Raw genomic sequence first — 17,673 nt, forward strand, 5'->3', positions numbered from 1 at the left:
TCCTCTAAATCAGTCAAACATGGTGTGAGGTTAGTCAAAGAATTAGATTAATTGGCTTATATTTTATCCTATTTACCTCTGAGCTTTTATTCTTTTTTGATAAGAAAATTTTCAAAAGACAGGGAGAAAGAATGAAGTGGGAAAGAGCCAAGATAATAGTGAATTCACGGTTTGAGAATCCATAAAACAAACTTTCCTTAAAAGAGAGAAAGAACAAGAGGGAGAAGTCTTTTTCAAGAAGGGTATTTTACTTTCCATTCTCAAATGCTTACATTAATTCTAATAAATGATTCAACGTCTGCGTATTTCCCTCAGAGTACATTACTGCAAACTAAAATCAACTTACTTTTGAGTTTAATTGAGCTACTTAGTGTTCATCAGTACCTGTTGATGTTCAACAAGATGAATTTGGTGATTATGGCATACATGACTGGTTTTACTTTTCGTTGACACGTTTTACAACAGTGAAAGATTTGGCTTAAGAATTTGAACACCAGGTCAGGTACCTCTTTGATTGTCAGTTTAAGGTCAATAGTACTTAAACTGAAACTCGAACGCTTTCTGAAAGGGAATGGCGTTTTTAAGTGAATCATTTCTAAAACATTCTTTAAACATTTACCGAAGGCATTAATTTTTGCAGTGATTTAAAAATAATGTTTTCAAAAATTTTAAGTAAATTCTATTTTTTAGAACAGTTTTAGCAGAAATTACAGAGATCCCATACACTGTGCCTCCATTTCCCCATTTCGTGATTTGCTAACAACTCATGGAAATGTTGAGCACAGACAAAAGACTGGAAAGAGATGCGCTGTAATGAAATGGTTATCTCTAGGTAGTGGGATATAGGTGATTTTATTTTGTTTTAACTTCCCAGTGTTTTACAGATTTCTTAAAGTGAGAATGTACATTTGCTAGGAAAAACAACCATTACTAAAAATAAGCTTACTAAAATAGGGAATAGTCCCAATAATTCATCATATGTGGTTGTAGCTGTACAGTAATTCCAGAGTATTCCAGCACCTTAGTTTGACAGATCTTCCTATTTCTTACCGTTTAAGACTGAGCTTATCTTTGTTTCTAAAGTTCCTACAAGCTTTATTTTTTTTATTTCTTGTCCAGAGCTCTGCTACGCCCAAACACCCCACTACCCCGTCCATCTTTTTCCACTGGTTTCATACACCACCTTGAAAGGCTCTGGCTTGCAGAAGTTTTCTGGGGTTACACTTCCTTTTCTAGGATGGTATTTTGCTTCCTTCCCAGTTCCAGCAATTCAGTATCTATATGAGAATGGAAAAGGCATTGAGACTTGACCCCTGCCAAGTATGAGCTGTTTTGTTGTGCTGTGATTAGTAGGCTGATGTCCTCCTATTTTATTAGAGCGTTGCAACGTATATTTCTAAGACAGAATCAGAGACCACGGATTTTTAAAATAGTTTAGGATAACGATACTTTCACAAGTATTCTTGTATATAAAAATGATTTGAAAAAATACACCTTTCTTAATTTTCCATCAGGAAATGTCAGTGCCCTTTGTGATAAATCTTTGTAATAATTAACGTTGACTGATAATGTGCTGTGTACACAGCATGTCCTATTGCTTCTTTAATCTCTCTTACAGCCTCGTAAGGTAAATACATTTTGGTGTTGTCCTCATCTTAGTAAAGACCTGGGCACGTGGGAAGGTTAAGCTCTGACCCCACACCTGGTGCGTCCCACACACGGGACTGGGACTCCGGCAGCCTCAGTGCCGCCCCCGAGCAGTCAGATTGCTGGTGTCCTGACGACTGTAAGTCTTTGGGCAGCAGCCAGCTTTTTAAACTTTTAGGGCAAAGGTTTTAGAGATTATTTAAACCCCTTGTTTGAGAGGTGTGTTAATCAAGGCTCAGAAGCGGTGTTGGCAGTAAGGTGACAGAACTTCGGTTTGATGCCCGGTTACTGTCAGTGATTGTTTCACCAGCCCCTGAGCAGGCAGCTTTCAGGGAGGAAGAGGATTTGATGATTCTTTCTGCTCTTTCCTTCCTTCCTTCAGGAAAAGATTTCCACTAGCATTCTGTTATCAATCATCTCCTTGATTACTGCCACATCCCCAAAGTGGTCAGCAGTAGGAGGTTAACGTCTTGGGTGGAAGAGGATTTGAGTGCCGGCTTTTATAAAAGTTTAGAGTTACAGGGGTGCCTGGGTGGCTCAGTAGGTTAAGCAGCCAACTTCAGCTCAGGTCATGATCTCACAGCTTGAAGGCTCATGAGTTCAAGCCCCACGTCGGGGTCTGTGCCGACAGCTCAGAGCCTGGATTCTGTGTCTCCCTCTCTCTCTGCCCCTCCCCTGCTCACGCTCTGTCTCTGTCTCTTTCTCTCTCAAAAATAAACAAACATTAAAAAAAGATTAGAAAAAGAAGGTTAGGGTTACAAATGGCTACAAGTCAGTAGAGGGAGAAGAAAAGTAGGTTGTAGGTGTAGCATTGTAGATGTTGAGGCTAAAACACTTTGTTCTTACTGCATATGCATTTGTCTTCTTACCCTCTTAGACTTTCCTAGCTGCGTAGACTAGGCTGAAGTGCAGTTTTGCCATGATAACAAGCAGCACAATTATTTGTTATTTAACATAAAGTTCACCCCCTAACTGTCGGCTCCAAGAAGACAGGATGCCAGACTTCTTTGCATTTTCTGCCCCAGGACCTAGTACAGTGCCTGTCAGGTGATAAGTGCTCAGAAATGTTGAATGAATGGAACTGGCTTGATTTAATTATTTTAATTTTGTCTCCCACCTCTCCCCAGACCCACATTGTCACATAAGGATTATAACCCTGAATCCTGAATATTAGGGCATAAGGACCGATCTTCATTTCACAAATAGAAGGGGCTTTTAAAGTTGTGAGTTTAGATTTAAAATATGGGAATAATCTTTCCCAAAGACCTCATGTTCTTTTTTTTATTTTTTATTTTTTATTTTTTTGTTAAAAAAATTTTTTTTTAACATTTATTTGTTATTGAGAAACAGAGAGCAGAGCCCGAGCAGGGGAGGGGCAGAGAGAGGGAGACACAGAATCTGAAGCAGGCTCCAGGCTCTGAGCTGTCAGCACAGAGCCCAACGTGGGGCTTGAACCTACAAACTGCAAGACCATGACCCGAGCTGAAGTCTCGGCTCAACCGACCGAGCCACCAGGCGCCCCTCATATTCTTTAAAAAATAAATAAATAAATAAATAACATTTTATTCTGAAAAGTCACAGAGCAGTGTAAGGGAAGTAGCATCTCCCCTTCATCTAGATTTTCCAAAGTTAGCATTTTATTGTGTTTGCTTTATATATTTTTTCCCTATGGCTATGTATATACAGTTTTTCCTGTACCATTTAAGGGTAAGTTGCAGACTTGATGCTGTTTTATCCCTAAATTTTTCGGTGTACGTTTTCTAAAAACATGGACAGTCTCTTATATCACCAATATGAGTATCAAACTCAGGAAATGACCCTGATTCCATCGTGTCACCGTCGTGTCACCATCGTGTCACCTATCTACAGACCTTATTCACATTTCACCCAGTGACGCCCTTTCTCGGGAAGGAGGGAAAATAAGTGTCCTGGGGTCTAAGACCATACGTGGCGTGGGTGTCACGTCGCTTTAGTCTTACTTTGATCTTGCCTTTCATGCCCTTGACGTGCATGCATGTCCAGGTTATTTTGTCGATGGCCCCTCATGTTGAGTTTGTGTCATGCGTTCTCATGATGTGGTTTAGACTGTGCGTTTTGGGCAGTAATATCACGGAAGAGACACTGTGTCCTTTTCGACCTCGTAACAGAAGTCACACAGTGACTGACCAGTGACGTTGAACTTGGGTCACTTGGAAGTGGTGTCTGCTTGTTTTTCTCCACTACGGTCACTTCTTACCCCCATGTCGCCAGAGGGATTGTTACGTTAGGAAGTGTCTTGTCGGGAGACACTTGACAACTATGCAGATACCCTGTGTTCTCACCAAATTTTCACCCTGATGAGTCTTGACTGAAATGATTGTTACTTACGATGTTTGCCAAATGGTCTTTTATCTTAGATTGTTAACTCCTGAATTAACTGGTTAACTGTTGAATGCTGAAGTAGCCCTGAAGCTTGCTTGTGTGTATGTCCTAACAAATTTGAGACTAAGTTGTTCATAGAGCATTTTTTCTCCTTTTTTTATTTTTTATTTAAAAAACATTTTTTTTTAAACATTTATTTATTATTGAGAGGCAGAGAGACACAGAGCGTGAGCAGGGTAGGGGTAGAGAGAGGGGGAGACATAGAATCCTAAGCAGGCTCCAGGCTCCGAGCTGTCAGCACAGAGCACGACGCGGGGCTCGAACTCACAAACCGCAAGATCATGACCTGAGCCGAAGTCATTGGCCCAACCAACTGAGCCACCCAGGGGCCCCACATTTTTTCTGCTTTTACTACATCTTCTTTTAAAAGACTTTATTTTTTTTTTAAAGAACCATTTTAGGTTTACAGCAAAATTAGGAAGAGGGGAGCCTGGGTGGCTCAGTCAGTTAAGTGTCCAACTTCAGCTCCGGTCATGATCTCACAGTTCGTGAGTTCAAGCCCTACACTGGGCTCCATACTGACAGTGCAGAGCCCACTTTGGATCCTCTGCCTCCCTTTCTCTCTGCCCCTCCCCAGCGCATATTCTCATTCTCTCTCTCTCTCTCTCTCTCTCTCTCTCCCTCCCTGTCTCTCTCAAAAATAATAAACACTCAAGGGCATCTGGGTGGCTCAGTCAGTTAAATGACCTACTCTTGGTTTCGCCTCAAGTCATGATCTCACGGCTCGTGAGTTTAAGCCCCATGTTGGGATGTGTGCTGACAGTGTGGAGCCTGCTTGGGACTCTCTCTCTCTCTCCCTCTCTCTCTGTTCCTCCCCTGTTTGCATGCTCTCTCTCTCTCTCTCAAAATAAATATTTAAAAAATTAAGAAGAAGGTGTAGAGATTTTCCATATACCTCCTGCCCCCACAAATGCATAGCCTCTCTTATTATCAGTACCCTCCACCAGAGTGGGACATTTGTTACAGTAGCTGAGCCTACAGCGTCACATCATGACCACCCAAAGTCCGTAGTTTACGTTATGGTCCACTGCTGGTGTTGTACATATTCTAGGTTTGGACAAAGGTATAATGGACACGTATCCATCATTATAGTATCGCATAGAGTATTTTCACTGCCCTAAAAATCCTCTGTGCTCTGCCACTCATCCCTCCTACCCCAACCCCTCATCACTCACCCCAACCCCTGCCTCACATGGCTTTTTAATAGTTGGTCCATCTTTGACTGGGTCATTGTCAAATTAGAAGTTTATAACTTGCCCTTTTTAAAAGATTCTTTTTTCTGATTTGTTTAATTTCTTGGTTAAATGTACTCCAGTGCCAGATTGTCTAGATTCAGAATCCCTCTCTACCGCTTACTGTCCCATAAATTTGGACAAGTTCTAAAACATCTCAGTGCTTCACCTTCCTCATCTGTGAAATGAGATGATGATAATACCTACCTTATAGAGTTACGGTGAGAATCAAATGAATTAACATAAAGCTAGATGCTCATTTTCATAGGAGACAACTGGAAATATTGATACCGGTAATTATTAATCAGTCACTATCTTTTTAAATTTTTTAAATCTTTATTTATTATTTTTGAGAGAGAAAGAAGAGACTGAGTGGGGGAGGAGCAGAGAGAAAGGGGGCCAGAGGGTCTGAAGCAGCTCTGCACTGACACCAGAGAGCCCGATGTGGGGCTCGAACCCACAAACTGCAAGGTCATGACCTGAGCCGAAGTTAGAGGTGCAACTGACTGAGCCACACAGGCGTCCCAGTCAGTCCCTAATTTAGGTAGTGCTTCAGTTACTTCTAGTTTGGGAGATCACACTCCAACGTTTGTTCTGTTTCTCTTGATTAATAAATGGGCAGCGAGAGGGTAATAGCTCCAGTGACTGGTAGCATGATGCATGAAATAAATGACGTGATTGCTTTTATTATTTTAACACTTTGATGCATATTTATTTTCATTTTCCCAATTTAATTAACTTAAATTTCTCTGTTCTTTAATATTTATTTTGAGGTACTGACCAAAGAGCAGATTTGTACTTGGAAGGAAAAGACCAGCTTGGTGGTTGGTTTCAGTCTTCTTTATTAACAAGTGTGGCAACAAGGAAAAAAGCGCCTTTTAAGTAAGTGTTCAAGCTGAGCTAAAGGTGTCCTCACGCCGTGAGGACCTGTGCGGCGCCCTGGCCGGTGCCAGGCCCCGTGCCGAGCAGTTATCCCGGCAGAACTCGCCGTGTTGCGCTTCGCAGATGCTGCATTTTTTTTACAAATTGAAGGCTCAGGACCTCAGTGGAGGAAGTGCCTGCAGACGTGGTGGCAACGGCAGGAGAAGCAGAGTCACAAGTGGGGCCTGGAGACGGGACCGAATCGTGCAGTCTCGTGACACAGCTTTCACAGTGAGGAGCCACTTCTTACGGACGAACAAAGAAGGTGGTTTCTTGAGATGGAATCTACTCGTGGCCAAGAGGCTGTGCAGATGGTTGGAAAGGACAGTGGAGGCTTTGGAGTATCACATGAATTTAGTTGTAAAGCAGTGGCAGGGTTTGAGGGCCTTGGCTCAGTTTTGAAAGGAGTTGTTCTCTGGGTAAAACGGTGTAAGACAGCATTGCGTGCCCAGAGAAGTGGTGTGTGAAAGGCAGGGTCGGGCAGCGTGCCCGACTTCGCTGTTGTCTTTAAGAAATTGCCACGGCCACCCTCGCTGTCAGCGACCTCCACCTTGACCTGTCAGCAGCCATCAGCATCGAGGCAGGACCCTCCCCCCGGCAAGAACATTGCAGTTTGCTAACAGCTCAGGTGATAGTTAGCATTTTTTAGCAATAAAGTATCTTTTACTTAAGACATGTACCTAGTTTTTTTTAGACATAATGCTTTTGCACACATCATAGAATACAGTAGTGGAGACATAACTTTTATATGCACTTGATCGCAGTGGTCTGGAGCCAAACCTGCAATATGTCCGAGTTATGCCTGGATATGATAAAGCACCTCCTTTATTAGCTTAGTCTCTTATTTCATGAGAAATGAGTTTGAAGTTAAAAAAAAAAAAAAACAGCAATACAGAGAAGTCTTGTCACTGACACAGACTGTAATTCCCACAAGAGGTAAAGTCAGCATCGACTGGAGGAGTGGGGAAATCCCCGAAGAGCTAGATCTTGAAACATGGGAAGACTTGACGTGGAGGATGGCACTCCGCGATGCTTGAAGACGGCCTGAGGTCACATCTCCTTGTGTCTGTAATGTCCACAAGTGGCTAATTAACTGAAACATTCTTGTTCTGTTAAATTAGGTATTAAGTTACAGATAATTGGTTTTCCTTATTCAAGTGTGTGGATAGAGAATCAGAAAAATTTTTGAATAGCTTAAGATTTTTACTATCTTACAACGAAAACCCCTCCCAGAACAATTTACATGTGTAGGTTTCTTGTATAACCTGCTTTTATTTGATTGATTGATTAAAGATTGTAGTATTTTTTTTTTTTTTTTTTTTTTGAGTAATTTCTACCCCCAACACGGGGCTTGAACCTACAACCCTGAGATCGAGTTGCATGCTCCACTGACTGAGCCGGCCAGACACTACTATAACCTGCTGTTAGAAGCCAGTAGAACAGCAGATGTAGTTTTCTCACATTGTCTTTTTGAAAATATTTTGAGGTGATAATCTGTTCTTTTTAAGACATAACAATACATAATAATAAGACATTTTTCCTGGTTAGTTTTAATGACCAAAATGAAAACATCATAGATGCTCAGGAAATATTTGTATAGTGAATGTAAACATCAGAATTTTTCTAGGTATGGGGCGCCTGGGTGGCTCAGTCGGTTGAGTGTCCAACTCTTGATTTTGGCTCAGGTCATGATCCCACGGTCATGAGATCAAGCCCTGCGTCGGGCTCCGTGCTGAGTGTGGAGCCTGCTTGGGATTTTCTCTCTCTCTCTCTCTCTCTCTCTCTCGCTCTCGCTCTCTCTCTCGCTCTCGCTCTCGCTCTCCCTCTCGCTCTCCCTCTCCCTCTGCCCCTCTCCCCTGCTTGCTGGTGCTTTCTCTCTCTCTCAAAAAAGTAATTTCTGTGTATAAGTAGAGAGCTTATCATCTAACAGTCATCACAAATAAGCAGCTGAGAATCAGGCTTTCAAGAAAAGCTTTCATGCATAATCTGTCAAGAAAAATCCTGGTTTTTGGATCAAGCTAAGATAACTCTTTTTAAACTATAAGTGACCTTCAAAAAGACTGTTGGAATTGTGTTATCATAATAGCTGATTTGTTTTCTTAGGACAGTGGTCGTTCATGGCTTTACCCTTGGAGAAAAGGGAGAAAAGATGTCCAAGTCTCTTGGGAATGTCATTGATCCTGATGTGGTCATCAATGGAGGACAAGTAGGTGGTTCTCTAAAAAGTCTTTTTATTTTTGCTTTAAGGCTTCTAAATTGGCAGCCAAAATCTTTAATGTAGTTACTTCGATGTAAAAAAAAATAATGAAAACCTATCTTTTATGCTAATAGCAGGTGCCTTACTGTGTTTTAAATCTAGGCTCTTAGGTAATACATGATTTTAATGAAAAAGGGAAGGGCTGGGGTTGTGGCCCTGTTGACTCATTTCAAGTTTGAGTCTCTGATTGGGTCCTGAACCATGCTATCTCTTTGTTTAACTGAACTTCAGAATTTGTAAAAATTTATTTCAAAAAACAATAAAAATGTACAGTTCAGTGGAATCAGTATAAGAAAACAATGAGATTACAATTCATGCTTCATTATTACATTCTCAGAAATTCCGCCCCTTACCGTGGGTCATTAATGAGCATCATCTCTGGAGTTGCTAATAATTTGGTTTATTTTGGAGTTGCTTTCAGAAAAGAAATCACCTGTCATTTTACTCCTTTGGCTTTTTTTTTTTTAAAGTAGGCTTCATGCCCAGCACACAGCCCAGAGTGGGGCTTGAACTCATGACCCTGAGATCAAGACCTGAGCTGAGATCAAGAGTCAGACACTTAACCGACTGAGCCACCCAGATACCCCTTACTCCTTTGGCTTTGTACCACCCTCCTAATGTCCAGGAATCACTGCTCTGTGTAAGGAGTGGCTAGGGAGCACTGCCTCCACCATCAGAGAGGCATCAGGGCGCTGCTTCGACCCCAGCGGTCACAGATGGATGGATACAGAAATGCCCGCATCCATGCATGAAACAAGATCGCAGAGCATACTTTTTCCCAGTGTTGGTTTTTAGACACAGCTGATTTCTGAGATTGTTAGCCCTTATTTCATTACAGTGCAAGTATATCTTATGCTCACTTTGAGCTCAAATATGTCGGAGGAAGAATATGGAAAACATTCGTTCACCATTTATATGTTAATATGTTTTTCCCTCCACCGAAAGGATCAAAGCAAAGAGCCTCCCTATGGTGCTGATGTCCTTCGCTGGTGGGTGGCCGAGTCCAACGTCTTCACTGAAGTGACCATTGGTCCAGCTGCACTTAATGCTGCCAGAGATGATATTAACAAGGTCAGCGTCACTTCTTCCCATTTCCGAATAAAAAGTGAGCTAAATGACTTTTTTTTTAAATGAGGTACATTTTATTTGGCATTTCAAAACAGTGAAAACATAGTGTAATCCTAATAATTTTATATGTTGTCTTTATATTTTATAAAATATAACCTAGCATAACATAATACAAAATTATATTAATTTTATATACTTTTTGTGTGCTCTGTGACCTTTCACATTCATTCCATTTATCTTTATTTTTGCCTGGGAAGCAGGTGAAAATAACATTCTTACCTATACAGAGGAACACACTGGGCCACTGAAGGGGGATTTGCCTTTATAAGGTTATAAAGAAATAACAATGAAAATTCAGTCTTCATGTGTAGAGTCCAGAGGTGGTTTCTATACCCGGGCTATTGAAATGAGAGTCTGTTTTTTGACATTTGTAGTCTCATTTAGGAATGATCTATATATAAAAAAATATCCCATTAAGAAAGTCACGAGTTGGAGAAAAATTACAGAAAAAACTTTTCAGTAAGAATTAAAGGCTCACGTTTGTTTTTGACTGCATATTTTTTTCTCGATAGCTTAGGAATACGCTCCGCTTTCTTTTGGGAAATGTCAGTGGTTTCAACCCAGAAACAGATGCCATTCCCGTTAACGATATGTATGTCATAGACCAGTATATGCTACACTTACTGCAGGATTTAGCAAACAAGGTAAGTATGAACTAATAAGCCTTTGGCAAATAGAAATACCAGCACTGTGGAATGTTGAAATTGGAGTTGCATGCAAGCAGAACAGACATTACTGGAAACAGTAGCCGTGGCACTGAGAAAAGTCCTGCTTGGTGAGGTGCACACACTCTTAGGCTCACTTTAGGTAGTGAAGTCTTAGGATTTCTTTGGTGGTTTTTCAGGAGACTCACAGTACCTGGTGGGAACGGTAGGCCCAGACTTCCCCTAAGACCACATTTTTCTTTTGAGGTCTGCCTTACATATTTCCCCAAGAAGAAGGACTAAAGTGGAGCTATATTTTATCTGTAGATGTACTCTTCAAAGAACAGAAATAACTGAAATGACTGTTCCTCTGTGTTTCGTAAGATATTCTCTCATTTCTATATACACAGATAATTTGTGTTTTCTCAAAAATTGGAAATGTGGTTGCTTCCACGTACCCTGTGTCAGAAATGTCCCTGCAGACGTTTGCCCAATTTTACTTTTCTGGCGAAAATGAGGGAACAGTGGTAACTTGTAGTCTCTGCTGTTTTAAAATAGTGTGGTTTATCATTTAAAACCTGATTCCTGGGGCACCTGGGTGGCTCAGTCGGTTGGGCATCCGACTTTGGCTCAGGTCGTGATCTCACAGATCGTGAGTTCGAGCCTGGCATTGGGCTCTGTGCTGACAGCTCAGGGCCTGGAGCCTGCTTCTGATTCTGTGTCTCCCTCTCCCTCTGCCCCTCCCCCACTCATTCTCTCTCTCTCTCTCTCTCTCTCTCTCTCTCTCTCTCTCTCTGTGTCTCTGTCTCAAAACTAAACATTAAAAACAAAAACAAAAAAACAAAAAAACTTGATTCCTTTGACGAGTATTCTTTTGTAGTTTCCAGAGTAGAATGTTCAGTGTTTTCTGAGGATAGTCGAATTTGATAGCCAGAAATGTTTTGAAAGATCCTGTCACTACTGCGTATCTCTTGTTTTGTATCCGTTGCCTTTGAACAGATTTTGAAAAGAACACATTTTGCTCATAGGGCGAGGGCTAGGCTCACTGAGGGATCCAGGGAGGATAATGCAAGCTCACAGGACTTGCATTTTTGCTTGCTTATCCCATCTTCCCAACTTGTTTTGGCTTTTGTTCCTTAGATCACGGATTCATACAAACAGTATGATTTTGGAAAAGTTGTTCGGCTGTTACGAGCATTTTATACCAGAGAACTCTCGAACTTTTATTTCAGCATAATCAAAGACAGGTATGTGGGACTGAATATTCAAACATTTCTTGAGTGTCTCCTCTGCTTGACAGACTCCGGGCGTACATCGGTGAGCCAGACGGGCGGCACTGTGCAGTCATGAAGAAGTTGGGTTCTTGAGTTCAGGGGTAATACAACCTCATAATGCGATTATGAGAAGAGCTAATATAAGGAACGTGCTTTGTGCTCTGCGTGGTAAAGTAAGCGCTCACTAAGCAATAGGTGCCAGTGGGGGTAATGAATCTAGTGCCTGTTCTCAGAGGAGTTTATAAATTTTGAGGAGAGACCAAGAGACAGGCAGCTGTTGCCATACGAACATTGTGTCAGAGCAGTACTATCCAGTATCCTGTCAGAGGAGGGCTTGGTGCTTAGTCTTCCTGGATGGCGGGTGAGCCACCGTGAGGTGTCAGCCCCGACCCGTGAGCACCTCAGGGGCCTTACACACGGGGATCGTAACCCCCAGTCCTCCGAACACAGGAAGATGAATACCATCAACTAACGTATCAGTGGTCAGGGTTCCGGCTGTCGTCTCTCGGAAAACCGACCTGGACGCGCGCCGCTGCGGGGAGTGTTGGGGGAAGGCGAGCGCACCCGCAAGGGGCGAACTGGGACAGCGGGTTGGTCAGTAAAGTTACGTGATGGAACATCTGCCTCGGAAAATCGGAAGGTGGTTAGAGCCGGAGGATCGGCCACCGCAGGAGGAGACCCGGCCCGAGGCAGGGTCTCCCGGCACTTGCGTGCGTGTAACGCCCGGCCGCGCGCTTTGTTCTTGCCCAGGCTCTACTGTGAACGCGCCGGCGACCCCGGACGGCGCTCCTGCCAGACCGCCCTGGCTGAAATCTTGGACGTGATGGTTCGTTCTTTTGCTCCCATTCTTCCTCACCTGGCTGAGGAAGCGTTCCAGCACATACCTTACGTCAAAGGTAAGGAACACTCGATTTGTTCTCACGATGAGAAAGACCCTTCCCTGGTGAGGATGCGATTTCTGGTTTTCTCTACTCCGTGGAAGGGGCGCTTTCCTGTCCACGGGGCGCGCGTGTGGCAGGACAGGTCTTGGCCCTTCAACCGTCTCTGCCCTTGTTTGGGGCCGCGTACGATGCATTTCAGATTGGCCTTCAAGCCACCACGGAGTGCTTTCTGAAACGTACGAGCAACTTGACATTACCGCAAAATCAGTTTTTCCTCAATGCCTTTCTAAATGTGTGAGATATATTTTAGGTTTTATTCAGACAAAGTGTGGTGCCTTTAGTGAATATTTTTACCACGGTTTTTTCCCCCTGATTGTTAATTACTAAGCTTATGGTAAATTAGAACTACAGAAATTCAAACAGAAAAAGTCACTCACAATCTCGCTATCCAAAGACAACTACTGTTAATTTGGGGCTATTTTTTCGATTTTATTTTCTTCTAGGCATCCTTTTTTTCCTTTTGAGGTCTTACTATATATTTTTTCCTTTGTTTAAATTTCCAAATGTGAATATAAATATTTGGTAAACATTTAGAATGGCTCCATAATATTTACCATAAATGACAATTCTTATTTTCTGTGAATACATGTTTCATGGTTAGAGCTCTGCGTATGGTTTAAAACGGCTATATGTGAATTACTTTACCTTTTTTTTTTTTTATAGAACCCAAGAGTGTTTTTCGTACTGGGTGGATTCGAACAAGTTCTATCTGGAAGAAGCCAGGATTAGAGGAAGCAATAGAGGGCGCCTGTGCAATGAGAGATTCATTTCTTGGAAGCATCCCTGGTAAAAATGCCGCCGAGTACAAGGTCACCATTGTGATAGAGCCCGGGCTGCTTTTTGAGATAATAGAGGTGAGGAGTGGTTTGTACCTTTGAAAATGATGTTAGGATCCTACAGCCTCACCTGAAATTTGGCTTTTAAAAATCTCCGTGTAAGTAAGATTTTGTAGTTTCCAAATCTTGTAACCCTGATATTATCACAGATTCTGTTTCCTACTTTTCTGTGCTTCCTTTCCCTCCTTCTACAGAGTATGTACTTTACCAGAGGGGCAGGGAAGGTGCAATAAAGTCCTATTTGAAATGCAAAACCTTGGGCCTACTTGGATGTGACAGAAACCGATGACATTAGTTTCCACTACATAAAAATTGAGAGTTTTGTGTTCAGGGTTTAGTTTTCTGCGAATTTTGTCAAAACAAATCCAAGAACGGATTTCAATCTTTTTCTCAGGAAATCTGAAGAAAATTCATTTGTTGTAGCAAATCAGCATGCATTCTCTGAAAGCATTCATCCTATTTTTATTTCCAAAAGGACCATCAGAATTTTCTTCTTGGGATTCTTAGGGGTTCATTGGCCAGATTGACTTTTATGTTAACATACTGGCTCAAGATTTTTCTCTACTTTCAATGCTTGAGAAGAGAATTGATAATCTATATTTTAGAAGTCTTACTGCTATCATAGTTTTCTGAAAAATGACCATCTCATTTGGTTGGTAAGCTCACTTTAAGTTTTTAGTAATGTGATTAAATTAAGATTTGAGGCTTGAAACAGCTCGTCTCTAGGAGATCGTTGACCATAGCGGAGAATTTCAGTAAGATACGTTTTAAAATCTACCAGTTGGCAGGCTCAGGCTCCTTTATTTTATGAGCAGGAAACTGAGGACCCTTGCAACTGTGAGCGAGCTAAGGCTACACAGCCTAGTACTGGGCTTTTCTCCTGCATGTCATGTTTCTTTTGACTTCATTAGTTCTGAGTAGTAAGTTAAAAAAATACACCTTGTTTGGATCATTTACGTTGGAAAAAACTTAGGGATTTAAAAAAATATGAATGTATTTTTCTTAGGAATTACATTAGGTAGCTGTCAGACGATAGAGTCCTGGATCTATCAGTTACTAATTACATGAATTTGTTAAAACCAAATTAATTTCCTCAAACTCCTGTTTTCTTTTGAGCTTTTTTTTTTTTTAAAGGAATGTCCATATTAGCTTACTAACTCATTTTGAAAAGCAGAATTACAATGAAAAATGGAAAAATTCTCATCAGACACCCAGCTTTCTAGTACTTCAGAAGAGTTCTGGGGGTAATTCAGTTGCCTCCATTGGTCTGTGTTGCTGAAAGCAGGTCTGCTCATGTAGCGTCTTGACCCCTCTCCTAAAGCGGGGGGCAGGGGCAGGATAAAGAAGTCTGGGCCGGGAGGCCGCTAGACCTGGGCTGGAATCGCAGCTCCCCACCTGCTGCCTGAGAACCGTGGGTGAGTGCACCCCTCCGAGTGGCTTTCCTCATTTGGAAAATGGGGATAAGAAACACTGTGTTTCTAATCATAAGGGACATTTAGCATCTGGCATAGTGAGGTACCTACTGACTGGATTTTTTTTTTAATTTTTTAAAATTTATTTTGAGAGAGAGAGAGGGAGAGAGAGCGTGCGAGTGAGCACAAGTTGGGGAGGGGCAGAGAGAATGAGAGACAGAATCCCAAGCAGGCTCCGCACCATCAGCACAGAGCCCGAAGTGGGGCTTGAACTCACAAACTGTGAGATCATGACTCGAGCAGAAACCGAGAGTCACACGCTTAACCGACTGCACCACCAGGTGCCCCTTGACTGGAAGATTTTATCTGAAGCATTTCATTCTAGTTAAGAATGGATTTAGGAGGTATTGGTACCAAAGGGTTACTCACAAAACACAAGAGTCTGTAGCATTTATTCTTATGACCTCAGTTGGCAGTAAAAACTGAGATGGTAACTTTGACATGCTCGTTCCCAGATGCTACAAGCTGAGGAGACTTCCAGCACCTCTCAGTTGAATGAATTAATGATGGCTTCCCAGACAACTTTACTCCCTGAGGAACCACGAACACTAACGACAGATGTGATTGAGCGCAAAGGGACGTTTCTGATCAATTTAGAAGGTAAGGAGGCGGCCACAGTAACGAGAGGGACCTGGAGAACTGAGTGATAATCGAAGGTCATCTCCAGCTTTCCCGTGGATTAGGGGTATTCTAAAGGCAGATATGTTCTTGGAATACATCTTTTTATGGGAAGTGGCTCAAGTTTCTAAGCCAGCTCTCAGAAGCGTCCTGCATGATGACCTTGGGAACCCAGGACTAGGGAGAGGAGAGAGCTTCCCTTGCTGTCCTGTGAATAATTGTAGTTGTCATTGTGTGTGAAGTTAGTTGGCCTCACTCACTCCCGTTGGCTCTTTGTGCTCCTGTCCTTTGACACTCAGTACCCTAGTACTGCCTAGCCCGCCCTTCTCCAGCGTTGACTCTGAAATTGCTTATTTTGCCCACCCTATGTTAACAGATTTAGCCATTTAAAAAAATTATTTTAGAGAGAGTGAGAGTGCGGGCGGGGGAAGGGACCAGAGCCGGGGAGAGGGACTGTCTCCATGCTCAGTGCAGAGCCCGACACGGGGCTCGATCCCACGACCCTGGGACCAGGACGTGAGCCGAAATCGAGAGTCATACTCAACCCACCCAGGCGCCCCAAGATGTAGGCATTCTTTTTTTTATTTTTTATTTTTTATTTATTTTTTTTTTATTTTTTAATATATGAAATTTACTGTCAAATTGGTTTCCATACAACACCCAGTGCTCATCCCAAAAGGTGCCCTCCTCAATACCCATCACCCACCCTGCCCTCCCTCCCACCCCCCATCAACCCTCAGTTTGTTCTCAGCTTTTAACAGTCTCTAATGCTTTGGCTCTCTCCCACTCTAACCTCTTTTTTTTTTTTTTTTTTTTTTTTTTTTTCCTTCCCCTCCCCCATGGGTTTCTGTTATGTTTCTCAGGATCCACATAAGAGTGAAACCATATGGTATCTGTCTTTCTCTGTATGGCTTATTTCACTTAGCATCACACTCTCCAGTTCCATCCATGTTGCTACAAAAGGCCATATTTCATTTTTTCTCATTGCCACGTAGTATTCCATTGTGTATATAAACCACAATTTCTTTATCCATTCATCAGTTGATGGACATTTAGGCTCTTTCCATAATTTGGCTATTGTTGAGAGTGCCGCTATAAACATTGGGGTACAGGTGCCCCTATGCATCAGTACTCCTGTATCCCTTGGATAAATTCCTAGCAGTGCTATTGCTGGGTCATAGGGTAGGTCTATTTTTAATTTTTTGAGGAACCTCCACACTGCTTTCCAGAGCGGCTGCACCAATTTGCATTCCCACCAACAGTGCAAGAGGGTTCCTGTTTCTCCACATCCTCTCCAGCATCTATAGTCTCCTGATTTCTTCATTTTGGCCACTCTGACTGGCGTGAGGTGGTATCTGAGTGTGGTTTTGATTTGTATTTCCCTGATAAGGAGCGACGTTGAACATCTTTTCATGTGCCTGTTGGCCATCCGGATGTCTTCTTTAGAGAAGTGTCTATTCATGTTTTCTGCCCATTTCTTCACTGGGTTATTTGTTTTTCGGGTGTGGAGTTTGATGAGCTCTTTATAGATTTTGGATACTAGCCCTTTGTCCGATGTGTCATTTGCAAATATCTTTTCCCATTCCGTTGGTTGCCTTTTAGTTTTGTTGGTTGTTTCCTTTGCTGTGCAGAAGCTTTTTATCTTCATAAGGTCCCAGTAATTCACTTTTGCTTTTAATTCCCTTGCCTTTGGGGATGTGCCGAGTAAGAGATTGCTACGGCTGAGGTCAGAGAGGTCTTTTCCTGCTTTCTCCTCTAAGGTTTTGATGGTTTCCTGTCTCACATTCAGGTCCTTTATCCATTTTGAGTTTATTTTTGTGAATGGTGTGAGAAAGTGGTCTAGTTTCAACCTTCTGCATGTTGCTGTCCAGTTCTCCCAGCACCATTTGTTAAAGAGACTGTCTTTTTTCCATTGGATGTTCTTTCCTGCTTTGTCAAAGATGAGTTGGCCATACGTTTGTGGGTCTAGTTCTGGGGTTTCTATTCTATTCCATTGGTCTATGTGTCTGTTTTTATGCCAATACCATGCTGTCTTGATGATGACAGCTTTGTAGTAGAGGCTAAAGTCTGGGATTGTGATGCCTCCTGCTTTGGTCTTCTTCTTCAAAATTACTTTGGCTATTCGGGGCCTTTTGTGGTTCCATATGAATTTTAGGATTGCTTGTTCTAGTTTCGAGAAGAATGCTGGTGCAATTTTGATTGGGATTGCATTGAATGTGTAGATAGCTTTGGGTAGTATTGACATTTTGACAATATTTATTCTTCCAATCCATGAGCAGGGA

The 17,673-nt window shown here is 42.2% G+C and overlaps 1 protein-coding gene across 1 annotated transcript in view; it reads left to right on the plus strand.

The window, feature by feature from the left end:
* The window catches only part of IARS2 (isoleucyl-tRNA synthetase 2, mitochondrial), a 69,552-nt gene that overhangs the window by 46,087 nt on the left and 5,792 nt on the right, over window positions 1-17,673 (plus strand). Inside the window, exons 15-22 of the mRNA XM_042924604.1 lie at window positions 6,074-6,182; window positions 8,325-8,427; window positions 9,424-9,549; window positions 10,119-10,250; window positions 11,391-11,497; window positions 12,275-12,420; window positions 13,129-13,319; window positions 15,229-15,373. Of these exons, the coding sequence (XP_042780538.1) occupies window positions 6,074-6,182; window positions 8,325-8,427; window positions 9,424-9,549; window positions 10,119-10,250; window positions 11,391-11,497; window positions 12,275-12,420; window positions 13,129-13,319; window positions 15,229-15,373 (1,059 nt within the window). The remainder of the gene's footprint in view (window positions 1-6,073; window positions 6,183-8,324; window positions 8,428-9,423; window positions 9,550-10,118; window positions 10,251-11,390; window positions 11,498-12,274; window positions 12,421-13,128; window positions 13,320-15,228; window positions 15,374-17,673) is intronic.

This window comes from Panthera leo, chromosome F3 (genome assembly GCF_018350215.1).
Source record: "Panthera leo isolate Ple1 chromosome F3, P.leo_Ple1_pat1.1, whole genome shotgun sequence".
Classification (NCBI taxonomy): Eukaryota; Metazoa; Chordata; class Mammalia; order Carnivora; family Felidae; genus Panthera; species Panthera leo.